Source organism: Alternaria viburni, assembly GCF_023758015.1.
Source record: "Alternaria viburni strain BMP 2772 chromosome Unknown scaffold_30, whole genome shotgun sequence".
In the NCBI taxonomy this organism is placed as follows: domain Eukaryota; kingdom Fungi; phylum Ascomycota; class Dothideomycetes; order Pleosporales; family Pleosporaceae; genus Alternaria; species Alternaria viburni.
This window is the reverse complement of record NW_026055799.1, coordinates 210,846-225,051: the sequence shown is the minus strand read 5'-3', so window position 1 is coordinate 225,051 and position 14,206 is coordinate 210,846. Positions and strand designations below refer to the sequence as shown.

Sequence of the window (14,206 nt, the reverse complement as noted above, 5' to 3'; positions counted from 1 at the left end):
CGTAAATTTGATGTTTGAGGCGGCTAAACCTCTACCAAGTCACCAGACTACAGTGATGAGAAAACGTCCAATCCAAATGGTAAAGGTCTGGAATGAGACCGCATTGGCAAAGATGCAGAACATGTAGGTATCTGGTTCGTGGAGGCATCGCCGAGCTGCACAAGCCAATTGGGATCACTCGCTCAGCTGGGTCAGTGGTTTTGCAAACGACAACATGTCCATATGTCTATCCTGCAGCTGTCGCAGTTATCCTGCATACCAAAGTAGGCCTCGAATAGTCAGCCCGACCCAAATTTAGGTCCTGATAAGTCAAAGACGCCATGTCTTCTTCGCTGTCTAGCCCCCCTACCCCGTCTTACTCACAACGAAAGCAACGAACAAACCACAAGCAGTCACCATATACGCGCTCACACCAAATGCACCCTGGATATCTGACTCCAACACCGACCAACAGATTCCGAAAAGTAAACTTCCCAACATAAACACCACAAAGCTGATCGTGATGATCAGGTCAAAATCCCAGCCTTCTTCAAAGTAGAACCCCCATCCATCAGTTGGCTGATCAATGTCTGACGACAGTTCTCCCACGGTACGTTTGGGGGCGAGGTTATAGATCCACGTTGACTTCTCGTTGATCTTGTTCGGGCACTTGAGCATGTGTAGTAGCGTTCGTGGTAGTACGGGTGGCCAGGCATCTAGAGGGTAGGGTAGGGTGCATCTGTATTCGGCGTTTGGAAAGGGCTCGATCTTTTCGAAGGGGGGAAAGCATTGGCACATCCCTGCTTGTGAGATGATGGGCTGACAGCATGAATGATGGTGGCGAATCTCCACACTGCTCTTGTTGCTGAGACGGAACTGGGCGTATGTCAAGTCAATTCATATGCGTTTGGTGTTGTTCCTTATACTGACCTTGCTGAAGTAGATTCCCTTGATGGAACGACAAGAGAGAACAAGCAGAAGACGATTGCGACGTTGCGAGATCTGCGATCTCAGAAACGTGAATAGCGCCCGGTCGTTGCTGATAGTGCGGACATCATTCTGGAGTAACACTGTGTCTTCGCGGCTCCGATGTACACATGCCATCAGGTGTAGCGAACCATGTTGCTGCTGTGGGCTGCCTATGTTTCCTAGGCCACTTGGGTTTACGGCACTACCGGTGTTGTGCTGAGGTAGGCCAGTATGGTTTCCATTATGCCCTGAGACTGCTGTAAATACGCGGCTACTAACGTGACGTAACCACGTTGAGACCGTAATGGTGTATTGTTGGACGTCGAAGCCGGATTGATAAGGAACAACGGTTGTTTTGATGTTGGGTAAGGACTGTCGTACATCTTGTAACAATGATGTGACGCCTTCAACTCTCTGCTCAATTACGTCCTCGAAGAAGTAATCTCCACAGTTCTGCGCCAGAAGTCAGTGAAGTTCATTGTATATACACTCATTGCGAATGCTTACGCATTGACTTCTTAGCCGCGTCCAGCCGACTCTCAATGCAGGCTCTAACCATCCCAAGGCGACTAGAGAGTCATCCGTCAACAGGAAGAAGAAGTCTAGCAGGAGAAACATCGCGGCTTTTGCTCCAAGTGACCGATCAAAGCCTAACAACAGGCCGCGCGCCAGAACCTCGGTATCTTTCTTCCATGAATACCATGTACGCTTTGTGCTATCTTTAGGCACAGGTAATGGCTTTGGCGTATCAATAGCCGGCAAGTTCTGTATCCTAGTCGACTGTTTCGTGCAGAAGGCATGTATGTCTGCTTGAAATATTGCATAAGCATCGCTCTCTGTCAGGAAGATGCGGAAAGCCTTCAGGTCCAGGAAGGCTTCTTCAACAGCACGTTCCGCGATCTCATCTTCAGAACTATTAGCCTGTGGCTGGTGGTTCTGGTCCTCTCCGCTAGCGATGCACCGCGCGGCGTGACGTGCCTTTGCGTGAACGAGACGAGAAGCTTGAAACTGAATGTGGTCATCCGCTTTCTCTTTCAGGTTGTCTGCAAATGTCTTCAAAGCTCCGCGTATATGTCTCCTCAATCGGTTGGGTCCAATCTCGACATCGTTGCGGGCATACTCGTACAGTGGCGCGAGCAGCTCATTGTCCTGTACGATGGAAACGAAGACTCGCGTAGCAGTCTGTATCTGTTCGATCGAAAACCCGCTTTCTTTAGAAAACGCCGTTATTGAAGTTGCTAAGGAATCTGTTGAGAAAACAGACCCCAGAGTCGTCGATGTCGTTGACATGTTGTCTTCATCGTCCGGAGGGGAGGTACTTAAGTACACACCCTGACTATGCAGTACTGGGCCAGAATCCGATACCTGGCCCAGTGCCACATCGCGGTCGTCTTCGTCGTGTGTTACTGGATTAGTCTTGACATCTGATCCGTACTCTTCTTCGTCGCCAGTGGCCTCAGGGATTGAACCTTTCATCCCTCCAGCGTTTGGGATAGATCGACTAGACAGACTGTCATCGACCGGGACCGATTGCTCTGTGTCTTCAACTGTGCATGAGCCACACTTTTGATGGCTACATACAACGCATACATTCTGCCACACAGCAATTGGACCATCGCCGCAGCCTGAACAGTACCATAACATTTCTCCCATGGCGAAGTCGTGACTTAAAAGACGCTGTTATGGAGCCGGCTGCGAAGCAGAAAGATGTGCGCAAACCATTCGGCCAGGTAGCTACATCTTGAGTTGGCATCAGGCTGAAGGATAAATAGCTGAGAATGACCAAGCAACTGTGGCATGGAGACTCAGCCTTGTGGCTGTTCATGTTGACTCAAGCCTCAAGCGAGCGACGGCGACAAGACCGCTTTAACAAGGTGCAGCCTTCGAACAACTATCAATCCTACTTAGACGTATGGCATGACCGGCATGCCGTTCAGCAAGCGTGTTGTAGCGGTGGACGTTGTTGTGATGCAGGTGCGAAAGGTGATCGATTGTACATTCTGCATCAAGTAATGGGCTAACCGCATTCGTTCTACCTCGGCTCGATCATCACAAGCTCCAACCGAACGACTCGCCCGCCCAGTTCGTCGGAGCCGACATCTCACTCCTCATCTTACGGACGTAGCGGCATTCTTCTTAACATTAATCTTCGACTTTCCGAGTAAGAACTCTATACCAGCTCCGTAAGAGAAGAGAAAGAGCAAGGAAACACAGCGAAGATCAGGCGAAACTACGCGACAGGAAGCAGCAATGGCGGAAGCATACCAGAAAGAGTTCTTCAACGTTTCCTTCCCAGCGGAATATGTTGCGCACGTCGAAATCAACAGACCGGAGAAGCTGAACGCTTTTAAAGAGGTGTAAGTACAATAAGCTTTTCTCCCGAAGGTCGGGACATAGGGCTTCAGGACATACGCGCATCACGTGTTGCGACAAAAGAGAGAGATACACATCAAAGTTACAATATCGCTGGAGAGATGTGATTGTCGACCGTATGAACGATGTTCAACCCATTCCCAGCGTCTACACCATATAACCCGCAAACCCTCCAACTAACACCCCCCAGCATGTGGCTAAACCTCTCCACCCTCTTCCGCCAACTCTCCCACGACCCCTCCGTCCGCGCCGTCCTCCTAACCGGCGCCGGCGACCGCGCCTTCACCGCCGGCCTAGACGTGCAAGCAGCCTCAGAAAACGGCGCCCTATCCACGCAAGCCGACATCTCAGATGGCGCCCGCAAAGCCAACGCCCTCCGGCGACACATCCTAGAATTCCAGTCCTGCATCACCGACATCGAGAAATGCGAGAAACCCGTTATCTGCGTGCTGCACGGCGTGTCCTTCGGTCTAGCGCTGGATATGAGTCTAGCGTGTGATATCCGTGTGAGTACGACGACGACGAGGTTTAGTGTGAAGGAGGTGGATATAGGGCTTGCGGCTGATATTGGCACGTTATCTCGGCTTCCTCACTCTGTTGGAAATCTGTCCTGGGTTAAGGATATTGCGTTGTCGGCGAGGATCTTTGGGTCGGATGAGGCGTTGCAGCATGGGCTTGTGTCGAAGGTGTACAAGGATAAGCAGGAGGCGGTTGCGGAGGCGACCAAGTTGGCGACGTTGATTGCGTCGAAGTCGCCTGTGGCGGTGCTGGGGACGAAGGAGATTATCAATTACTCCAGGGATAGGCCGATTAGTGAGGGACTGAACTATACGGCTGTGTGGAATGCGGCTATGTTGCAGACGGCGGATGTCAAGGATGCTATGATGAGTGGGCTGAAGAAGACGAGCCCCAAGTTCAGCAAGCTGTAGAAAGGCAATCGCATGTGTTTTGGAAAGATCCTGGGATGCGATTATCATATGAAAGACTTTTATCCCATACCATATCCGAGCAGCGAGACACTTCGTTCGTCGCGGAGGACGTCTCAGTGAGCAACCTTGACATTCCATAGCCCACATACGAAAACATAAACCACCACGCATGGCAAGCAACCACTTTTGGACTTGAGAATTTTCATTGACTCTAAGCGCCTGGACGTGGTAATGCCGGAAGAGTCCCAAACCCATCCCGCATGAGCATCAATCATAACCCATGGCATGCTACAGAAGATGTGGAATCGTGATTTTCCCGTTACGCCCCGTTGCACTACCCAACATGCACTACCTTATCCCCTCGCCATGACACCCCAGCAGCGGATACGGTTGTCGGTGTATCCGGCGAACAGGGTCTGGCCGTCGGCGCTCCAGGCCAAGGAGACACACTCGGGCTCCCGGCTCTTCTTGCCAACCTCCATGTACTCAGGCTTGAGCTCGTCAACCTTGGACTTCTTCTCAAGGTCGAAGATGATGATGCTGGAGGCGGTGGCAGCGCACAGCCAGTAGCGGTTGGGGGAGAAGACAAGGGCGTGGATCTCGTCACCGGCGGAGAGAGAGTAGAGGTGCTTGGACTCGTTCAGGTCCCACAGCATGGTGGTTCCGTCCTTACCACCGGAGGCGCAGAGGGAGCCATCGGGCGAGATGGTGACGGTGTTGATGTAACCGGTGTGACCGATGTGGTCGGTCTGGATGCGGCAGGAAGCGAGTTCCCAGACCTGGATACTGTCAGCTTCCCGAATTGGACATGGCTTGAAGCAAATCGAGTGGAGGAGCGTAAATCAGTACTAGGTGATAATTGTCTCATAGCCGAGGCTCTGAAGTAGCAAATACATAGATATTCATCATATAAACAAGGAAATGCAGGAGTTGGTGTAAACGCGGATGTACGCACCTTGACGAGCTTGTCCCAACCAGCAGAGACGATGACGGGGTTCTGGGGGTTGGGGGAGAAGCGGACGCACGAGACCCACTCGGTGTGGCCCTTGTCGGTGATGGTGTACTTGCAGTCACCGAGGGTGTTCCAGAGCTTGATGGTTCGGTCGCGCGATCCGGAGACGATCTGGCGGTTGTCGGCGGAGAAGGAGACGGAGAGAACGTCGTTGGTGTGGCCGACGAAGCGGCGGGTGGTGACACCGGTGGAGAGCTCCCAGAGGCGGAGGGTCTTGTCCCACGATGAGGAAAGAGCGTAGGCGCCGTCAGAGGAGATGACCTGTGCAGCAATTGTCAGCTCAGCCGTCGTCGCTTCCTAGCTAGCCAATTGCCCAATTTTGTGGTGAACGTACACAGTCGGAGACAATGTGGGAGTGACCGTGCAGACTCCTCTTGGGGTAACCGTACGAGGTCTCGTCGCGGGTCAGGTTCCAGATGATCAGAGTCTTGTCGCGCGATCCGGACAGGAGCATGTTGGGGCTAATCGCGTGTCAGTATTGCGCATTCGTGCATTTTCCCTCTTCCCGCGTATACGCACTTCTCCAGGGAGGTCGCCAGGGAGGTGACCCAGCCGGAGTGGCCCTCGAGGGTGCCACGGAGTACGAGTTGCTCGGCCATGATTGCGATGAGTGGCTTCTGCTTGGGATGGACGTAGGCGCACTCGGGTGTTAATAGTTGTTCGTCGAAGAGCACTGCGCACAAAGGCTGGAGGCTTCAAAATTCCAAGGTTGATAGGCGAACCACTAGCGTCGTTTGGGCTTAGCGTGGACCGTCAGCACCGGAGCCCTTACTCGACATTGACTTCACCTGGACGTGACACTGTCAAGCCACTAACAAAATATCTGTAGTGAGTGGTACAGTCCTAATGGATAGTCATTTATCTCATGACACTCCACGCGACCTTGCAATCTTCGCAACTTACTCCAAAGTCAGATATGAGGGGTAGTCAACATGCTTCCGCGTATCTCACCTGTGCAATGCGTGCCGTATTATCGCCTTTATTGGATAAGCATTCACCTTCATTCATTTCTGAAGGATCATACGAGTGCACAGTTAAGGCTTGGCAAAACATTTCCACTCGTTCCTTCCCTGACTTCACAACTTCTTTCCACCAAAGCCGACTAACTCCGGTATCCCAAGTCGTATCTCCGCGCTACTTCCCCACCATAGAAACATGTACACAAGCATAGAACAACATACCTCGCATGTGATAGATGATGACCTGATCTTGTTTCAATCTAACGATCTAACGTGATGACTGATACTCACGTACATATAAGCAGAAGGCTCTATTCCATACTTACTTCGATTAAGATAACATCCATCTCATCCTACTTGCACATCACACCATCAAACATCCCTCCAAAATGACCTCCCCCAAAACACAAATCCTCCTCCTCGGCGCCGGCGAACTAGGAACAGCCTTCCTCCCTCACCTCTCCGCCCTCCCCAATACCCACATCACAATCGGCATCCGCTCCCCATCCAAATACACCCACCTCCAATCCCCCAACATCTCCCTCACAGCTATCGACCTCTCCTCACCTTCACCCTCCCTCGCCAAAAAATTCTCCGCACACGACATCCTCATCTCCGCCACAGGCTTCGGCGCCGACCCAAGCAGCGTGCTCAAGCTCGGCGAGGAAGTCCTGTTGGCCGGCAAAATCAGAAAAGAGGAGAGGAAAGGGAAATTATGGTTCTTTCCCTGGCAGTGGGGGGTTGATTACGATGTCATTGGTGATGGAGAGGGGTTGATGCCATTGTTCGGTGCTCAGCGTGATGTGAGGAATTTGTTGCGGCGGAAGGCTGAGGAGAGTGATGTCAAGTGGACGGTTGTCAGTACGGGGATTTTCATGTCTTTTCTTTTCGAGCAGTTCTGGGGAATCGTGGATAGAAGTAAAGAGGAGGAAGGAACAGTGGTGGTGAGGTGTCTGAGGGATTGGAATCACAAGGTTACTGTGACGGATGTGAATGATATTGGACGGGTGTTGGCGAGGGTTATTGCGGGGGATGTGGAGGCTGAGGACCGTGTGTTGTATATTGCGGGTGATACTGTGAGTTATGGGCAGCTGGCTGACATCGTCAAGCGGGTGAGCGGGAAGCAGATTGAGCAGGAGGCGTGGCGCATTGAGCATTTGAAGAAGGAGCTTGACTCGGCGCCAGAAGATGGCATCAAGAAGTACAGGCTGGTATTCGCCAGGGATGGTGTGTGGTGGGAGATGAGCCGGACGGTGAATAAGGCGCTGAGCATGGACATGATGGATGTTGAAACGTTTGCCAAAAGTCTGTTCGGTAGATAGAAGGTGGTCGGCAACTGAAAGCAATGAGCGTGTTGTGAGTTTCGACATAGAGTTCGTAAACGGCATTACGTGTAATTACTGATGAACTCTTTGACAAGTAATACTACATGAGCGTGAGCCAAAAGCATCGCGACAGCCTGGGGATGGGACGTACTTGTTCCCATGTGCCTTCACAGCGGTCTCACTGCTCCCGCTTCCCCTGGCGTATGGTCCCAGCCTACGCTATACCCTCTTGGTCCGTGTCGTGACTATAGCATTCGCGCCTGTAGCTGCTCCACCTCCTTCTCGTCCACCATCCCTCATGGAAACTCCGGGTATATCTTCATCGTTCTGCCTCTTCCTCTTCATGCCCGCCTCAAGGGCCTCAGCTGCGTAGTTGTCGTGACCAAAGGCAGGTATCATTCCTCCATGTGCACCAGGTCGCTCCTAACGTCCCGGTGGTCCAGGAGGGTATCTGCCAGGAGGTCCGCCAGGCGGCATTCCCATACCACCTGGCGGTGGGTACGGCATACCTCCAGGGGGTGAGCCTGCCTGTCCTGGTGGTGGGAATGGGAAGGGCGGCATTCCTTGAGGTGGGCCGCCTCCCATGTGTGGTGGTGGGAAAGGCGGCATACCGCCAGGGCCCGGGGGCATACCGTTTGGCGGAGGGAAGGGTGGCATTCCGTTGGGTGGCATTGGAGCTGTCGCGCTGTCAGTACAGAATAATGTGTGGTGGCTATAGGGCAACTTACGACCTCCGCGGCCCATGAAGTTTGGAGGCATTCCACCCATGGGCGGCATTCCTGGCGGCGGGAATCCAGGCATACCCATCGGGGGCATTCCCATTGGGGGCATCCCGCCCATAGGTCCTCCAGGGAAGCCTCCAGCCAGGTTCTGTTGAAACAGCGGGTTGGCTTGTCCTTCTGTGTTGTAGGCGTCGGTAATACTATTGATGACTTGCTGTGTCTGGTCGCTCGATATCTGCTCGTAGTAGGCCTGGACGTTGCGGAGATGGTTGCGGCCGTTGTTGTGCGCCTTCCGCACGCTCATACTGTCGTGGGTGAGGTACACATCGCAGTAGTCGCAGAAGAACTTCGGCATCGTGTATTAAGTGCTCGTCTGGGCGCGGAAATGGGATATTGAGATTGATGGAGTTGGTAGCGAAGTTGCGCGTGGAGTCCGGAGCGCGTCGCAAGAGCTAGAACTGGAAGAATCCCGTCGGCGATAGTTACGCCGATGGTCTTGGCAAGCCTCATCGCCCTTTCACGTGTTCCGTCCTGAGTCCGCACCTTCCACATCACGCATCGCTACCCACGTCATCTCGCATCGATGCAAACTGACCACAATTCGAATTGGGCTCTCTAAAACAGGATACATTCATGGAGAGATCGACTTTCGCATGCATAGGCTACACACGTCTTCCTTTCGAATCCATCCACGGCTCCTTAAGGGACGCGTCCAACATGCTCTCGTCAAACCTTCCATCACCGTCCTCTATTGAGGATCATGAGCCGACACCTCAATTTCTACCCTCATAGCATCCTCACCCAGTTTGACAACGCCAACACACGTCCAGATAGGCTGATGATCCGGCATCCATTTCTTGAAATTCCGCACCATAGCCCCTAAGGCCTCATTATCCATCGGGATGTGGTAAGAGTTTACGCGGAACACCTGCGACCAACCCTTCCCACCAGCGGTCTTCAGAGCAAGTTCCACATTCTGGAAAGCTTGGTCGATCTGAGCGTCGATGTCTGCGGGTATGAGTCTGGTCATCGGATCCCATCCGCCTACAGTCGCAGTCATCAGTTTGTGAGCTCAAGGAAGTCATGGGTTTACATTACCTTGACCTGCGCATTCGATGCGGTCACCGATCCGGACTGACTGGCTGTATCTGGTGTTCTCTCTGGCAGACTCGCCCTTGCCGGGGTACGCGTAGTACTGAAGATGCGACATCTTTTTGCGGCTATATGTGTATAGATTCAATCTTTGGAGATTTCGCACGTATCGTAACATTGTGGTACCGCAGCATTTATAGGTACCAACATTGGCATATGACGCATATAGTAATCACATACAGTCCTGCTGACCAAGCTCGCAGGGAGCTATCGTTAGTTGCTTGGATGGTCCCACGGCTCCTTCTCCGCAATTTCGCTACCACAACACCCACCAAGCAGTCGACGACCTCGCGCAGCCTGATATCGAGAAACCTTTCACAATGCAATAGGTTTATATGATATACGGTTATCAATTGCACAGAATCAGTATTTCGCGCCATGAGGGAGCCCGCTCCTATTAGCACGATCGCTAGCTCAAACAATTTCCAGCACATCAATCGCCATCTGAACGGGCGTTGCTGCGCAAGACCGGTGTATCATAGGCTCTCCCACAAATGCGCTACGATTTGTCAGTATCAGGGGATGGAAGATCAAATCATAACTTACCAGACGCCGCTCAGAGAAGTCGTTCCTAAGCTTCAACCACGCCTCCTGGTCTGTACAATCTGACTTGCCTTCCGGTACCGATCTGCATGGAGGTTGTTGTTCCGCAATCTGCTTCTCTGTCGCTTTCAACCAAGGCTTCGGCAATGGCCAATCTGAGAAGTGGATGAACTTGGATTCCTCCAACAGTTTTCTTGCATTCCATTCTTCCGACGGCGAACCGAGGTATGCCTCACGCTCGGCATCTTCATGGCCAAACGTCTGAGTCAAAAGAGCGTATCTGCGAGGTGGGATCACTATTGCAGAGTCACCAAACACCTTGTTCAAGATTTCCATATCGTAGTCATGGCCCTCGTGGTTTTCCATCGCGCTCTGTACCCGCTGCCAACTTTCTACTGACGGCTCGATGACTACAAGTAGGGATGACAAGTAAAACCGATCGAGCCAGTATGCGCGAGGCATCGCAACTGGAGATGTGGGGAGGAAGAAAAGTTCATCCATATTCTGCTAATCGTTAGCCAGGGTCGTTGTGTCAAACACCACTATCGTGGTTCGGAGAAAGGGAGTAACCTACATTGAAAAGCGTTCCATCAGAGTCCAAAGCAATGACACGCTTATACTGAGTCTGGTTAAATGCCAACAGCTTCGTATAGCTACTCTGCCAAGTCGTATCATTCTTGTTCTCATAAGTCTGTACCTGGATAGGGCTTAACCTTGCCCCATATCTGTCCCGAGCCCGAGCAAGCAGCTTTCCTTCGTAGTCGGTAGCATCAGCCTCATCTTCGAATACAGCACCGGGCACTTCCCATTCCTGCGGGTACAGCATGAGGAGTTCTGCTCTTGTTCCGTGTCGCCTGAGGGCCTCGAATATCATGAGAGAGTTGCACAGATAGCTTGGATCTGTCACGTATTGTACGTATGCGTAGTCTGTCCAAGTTACGTTTTTGCCTATGGCTGCGGGCGGGTACGGCGCGGAATTCCTTGCGGAAGTGTAGTCGGGTTGGGAGGACTGTTGGGATGTGGATAGTCTGTAGAGGTTTTTTGCGAAGACATATGCTAGCAAGAGTGCTACTCCGACGATGAAGAGGACGCGAGGCTTACGTGACGTAAGCGCAAGAAGACGTCGCATGGAGAAAGTCAGATGCGCTATCCGAATGATGCATGAAGAAGAAGGTTGGGCGGAAGAACTTAACAGAATGGCTGGTGTGCAAGCGAGACTCTGGTGTTTGAACACTGTCTGGAAAACTGACAAAGGCAAGCGCAAGAGATCTCACTGTCTGCTCGTACTTGGTGAATGACTGGATTCAGTGCCTACGCAGATGCGGGTGCACCGTGAACGTACCACTGTGAAACCAACAGTGGAGAGGCCATATCATACTGTCTACCCTCGAACCGAGTGACCTCTTTCGCATCCCTTCTATATTTAATAGGCGGATTTAGTTATTGTGTATCTCGTGTGTGTTGCGGGAGTCGTAAGTAGCTCGTTGTTAATAGGTCATCGCAGTACCATAGGAGAGAGGATAGGACTAGAATTTAAGATTTTCGCACACCACACTGTGTAAGTCAAAGGAGAGAGTATTAGAAGCTTTGTTGTCTTCTCTTTCTCCTCGAACCGAGTGAGGGAGAAAGCATACTACGAAATGGAGCCTTGTGATAAGGCAAGAAATCATAAGACTGAGCTGGTACTGTCCTGCGGTCCAATTTACATTCTTCAGCATGTCCAATGTTGTACACTACCGGAGCATTGACTGTTAGCGACGTCTCCGCCCGTAACATTCCAACCTTGCGCGAAAAGGTCATGATTTCACGAGATTGAACAGTAACATGGTAGCAATGAAGCAAAGGCGGTACTTAAGGCTTGGGTCGGGAGATCAAGTATCGACCTTCACAAGTAACGACGAAGACGTATACTACAACTGCTAAGTCATACCTACAAGGCTGAACAACATGGTGAACAGCTATGAAGGCGCAATTCTTCCCTATGATACAGAGTATCTGTTTTGACATTCTGTCTTTTCGTACGCGGGACTGTTAGTGGAAATCTTCGTAAAGCTACAATCCACGACACGGAGAATTGCCCAGGTGGTGGTTCCCACCCCACGTTGCACAATGACGCAGACTTTGATCGTCGTGGTACAAGGGTTATGAACTCAGCCCCGCGGGGTAATCTCTTTCGAGATTCAATAGGTATATGCTGGCAGAGTGCCTAGGCGACGCTTTCAATTGACGGAACATCTGGTCATGCTTCGATAAGGACGTAAACATGCTCGAATATCCTTTCCTTAGCAGTCGCGGAGTTGACGGAACTGTAGCTATCCCTGAATACATAACTTGGTGGCATGATAAAGATTCTGATAACTGCGTAGCCGCGCTGAACGGTCGAGTGTGAACCTTGTACGTGCTGTGCTAGTACGGGAAGGGACTCAAGCAGCGAGAGATGCCTGCCGTGCGATAATGCACGACAAAACATGCTTACGCCCAGCAATGCAATGGGCAAGACATATATGATGTGTCGCGAGACGAGATCCGCATCGCACAGTATTCCTCCTCCTTCAGTATATCTCGTTGTAGAATGGCGGGTAGCGTTGACGATGGCGGGGCCAGCCCCACGCTGAGCAAGTACAACAGCCTCATCGCGATTGGCGTACCAACCGCACTACTGCTGACATACCTCATCCGCGTCGCACTGCAATGGTACCGTCTATCGCACATCCCCGGACCCTTCTGGGCATCAATCTCCACCTACTGGATCATATCAAAATCGCTCAGAGGGCAACTGCCTTTCGCGACGAAAGAATTAACCGACAAATATGGCCCGCTGGTACGCGTCAGCCCAACCGATCTGGTCACCAGCGATCCAGACATCGTGCGCAGGACGACAGCAGTGCGATCAGAGTACACACGAGGGCCATGGTACGATGCGATGAAGCTGGAGCCTGGACGCGACAATCTCTTTTCGATGCGCGACGAGGCGGCGCATTTGAAGTTGAGGAATAAGATGGCTCCTGGCTACTCTGGGAAGGAGAATGAGTCTATGGAAGGCACTGTTGATGAACAGGTCGCTGCTTTCATCGATTTGATCGAGACGAAGTATATCTCGACCGCGACCGAATACCGACCCATGGATTTAGCGCTCAAGACGCAGTACTTCACCCTGGACGTCATCAGCGCACTGGCATTTGGAAAACCGATGGGGTATTTGAAGCAAGATGTCGATCTCCACGATTACATCAAGATCACAACGACATACGTTCCCGTTATGATGGCGCTTTCGTACGTGCCTTGGCTGGCAAATCTTCTGCATTCGCGACTGCTGCGAGGCGTGCTTCCCAAGGAGAGCGACAAGCTCGGCTTCGGGGCCTTCATCAACGTGGCAAGGAAAGCGGTTGCGGAAAGATTTGCATCCGAGGATTCCAAGCCAAAGTCCGACATGCTCGGATCTTTTATTCGTCATGGTCTTACGCCAGAAGAAGCATCGAGCGAGGCGCTCCTGCAGATTATCGCGGGTAGCGACACTTCGGCGTCTACGATTCGCGCTGTAATGCTGCATACGCTGGCCAACGCGTCTTCTTATAGAAGACTGCAAGCAGAGATCGATGACGGCATTGCTGCTGGGACGATTTCTTCGCCCATAACGGATGCTGAGGCGCGACAACTACCGTACCTCCAGGCTACTATCAAAGAGGGCTTGCGCATCCTGCCCCCAGCGAGTGGGTCGAACTTCAAAGCCGTTCCTGCAGGCGGTGATATCCTTGCCGGCAAATTCATTCCTGCAGGCACGCAGATTGGGTCTTCCTATCTCAGCATCCAGCACTCTACAGATATCTTCGGTCCAGATGCTGAGCTCTTCAGGCCAGAACGCTGGCTGGATGCTTCGGAAGATCCTGCACGTCTTGCGCACATGGCCAGTACCGTGGACCTCGTCTTCCACTACGGAAAATACAAATGCTTGGGCCAGAACGTCGCGTTGATGGAATTCAACAAGGTGTTCGTCGAGCTATTGAGGCGGTTTGACTTTTCGATCGTGCATCCGCACGAAGCGGCGAAGATATACAATGCCGGGATGTGGATTATGGAGGACTTTTCGGTCAGGGTCACACGACGTGCAGTCTGATTAAGACATGACCAGGGCTGAGTGAGATGCGCTTCTCATTGCCGTAGTGCTGATGCACTTGTTAGGTCTTACGGCGGGTTGCGGCAGATGTCGACATAACGCGGAAGGGAGGGAACCGACATGTCACCG

The 14,206-nt window shown here is 52.0% G+C and overlaps 8 protein-coding genes across 8 annotated transcripts; 3 read left to right on the top strand and 5 right to left on the bottom strand.

Moving 5' to 3' along the window:
- Window positions 1-1,142: 1,142 nt before the first annotated feature.
- J4E79_010374 (uncharacterized protein) lies at window positions 1,143-2,424 on the bottom strand (the record flags this gene model as incomplete). Its single annotated transcript, XM_049359213.1, has 2 exons — window positions 1,143-1,205; window positions 1,456-2,424. The coding sequence occupies 2 exons, from the start codon at window positions 2,422-2,424 to the stop codon at window positions 1,143-1,145; spliced, it is 1,032 nt and encodes a 343-aa protein (XP_049206298.1).
- Window positions 2,425-3,198: 774 nt separating this feature from the next.
- On the top strand, window positions 3,199-4,250 carry J4E79_010373 (putative secondary metabolism biosynthetic enzyme; the record flags this gene model as incomplete). The annotated part of the gene is made up of 2 exons (XM_049359212.1): window positions 3,199-3,305; window positions 3,512-4,250. 2 exons carry the CDS (start codon window positions 3,199-3,201, stop codon window positions 4,248-4,250), a joined length of 846 nt encoding a protein of 281 aa, XP_049206297.1.
- A 353-nt stretch (window positions 4,251-4,603) lies between these two features.
- On the bottom strand, window positions 4,604-5,861 carry CPC2 (cross-pathway control WD-repeat protein cpc2; the record flags this gene model as incomplete). Its single annotated transcript, XM_049359211.1, has 4 exons — window positions 4,604-5,029; window positions 5,206-5,523; window positions 5,597-5,723; window positions 5,782-5,861. The coding sequence occupies 4 exons, from the start codon at window positions 5,859-5,861 to the stop codon at window positions 4,604-4,606; spliced, it is 951 nt and encodes a 316-aa protein (XP_049206296.1).
- Window positions 5,862-6,610: 749 nt separating this feature from the next.
- J4E79_010371 (uncharacterized protein) lies at window positions 6,611-7,543 on the top strand (the record flags this gene model as incomplete). The annotated part of the gene is made up of 2 exons (XM_049359210.1): window positions 6,611-7,078; window positions 7,118-7,543. 2 exons carry the CDS (start codon window positions 6,611-6,613, stop codon window positions 7,541-7,543), a joined length of 894 nt encoding a protein of 297 aa, XP_049206295.1.
- Window positions 7,544-7,969: 426 nt separating this feature from the next.
- J4E79_010370 (uncharacterized protein) lies at window positions 7,970-8,623 on the bottom strand (the record flags this gene model as incomplete). Its single annotated transcript, XM_049359209.1, has 2 exons — window positions 7,970-8,223; window positions 8,275-8,623. 2 exons carry the CDS (start codon window positions 8,621-8,623, stop codon window positions 7,970-7,972), a joined length of 603 nt encoding a protein of 200 aa, XP_049206294.1.
- A 393-nt stretch (window positions 8,624-9,016) lies between these two features.
- On the bottom strand, window positions 9,017-9,478 carry J4E79_010369 (uncharacterized protein; the record flags this gene model as incomplete). Its single annotated transcript, XM_049359208.1, has 2 exons — window positions 9,017-9,312; window positions 9,367-9,478. 2 exons carry the CDS (start codon window positions 9,476-9,478, stop codon window positions 9,017-9,019), a joined length of 408 nt encoding a protein of 135 aa, XP_049206293.1.
- Window positions 9,479-9,853: 375 nt separating this feature from the next.
- Window positions 9,854-11,092, bottom strand: J4E79_010368 (uncharacterized protein; the record flags this gene model as incomplete). The annotated part of the gene is made up of 3 exons (XM_049359207.1): window positions 9,854-9,919; window positions 9,967-10,467; window positions 10,538-11,092. 3 exons carry the CDS (start codon window positions 11,090-11,092, stop codon window positions 9,854-9,856), a joined length of 1,122 nt encoding a protein of 373 aa, XP_049206292.1.
- A 1,443-nt stretch (window positions 11,093-12,535) lies between these two features.
- On the top strand, window positions 12,536-14,077 carry J4E79_010367 (uncharacterized protein; the record flags this gene model as incomplete). Its single annotated transcript, XM_049359206.1, has 1 exon — window positions 12,536-14,077. The coding sequence occupies one exon, from the start codon at window positions 12,536-12,538 to the stop codon at window positions 14,075-14,077; it is 1,542 nt and encodes a 513-aa protein (XP_049206291.1).
- Between the last annotated feature and the right edge of the window lie 129 nt (window positions 14,078-14,206).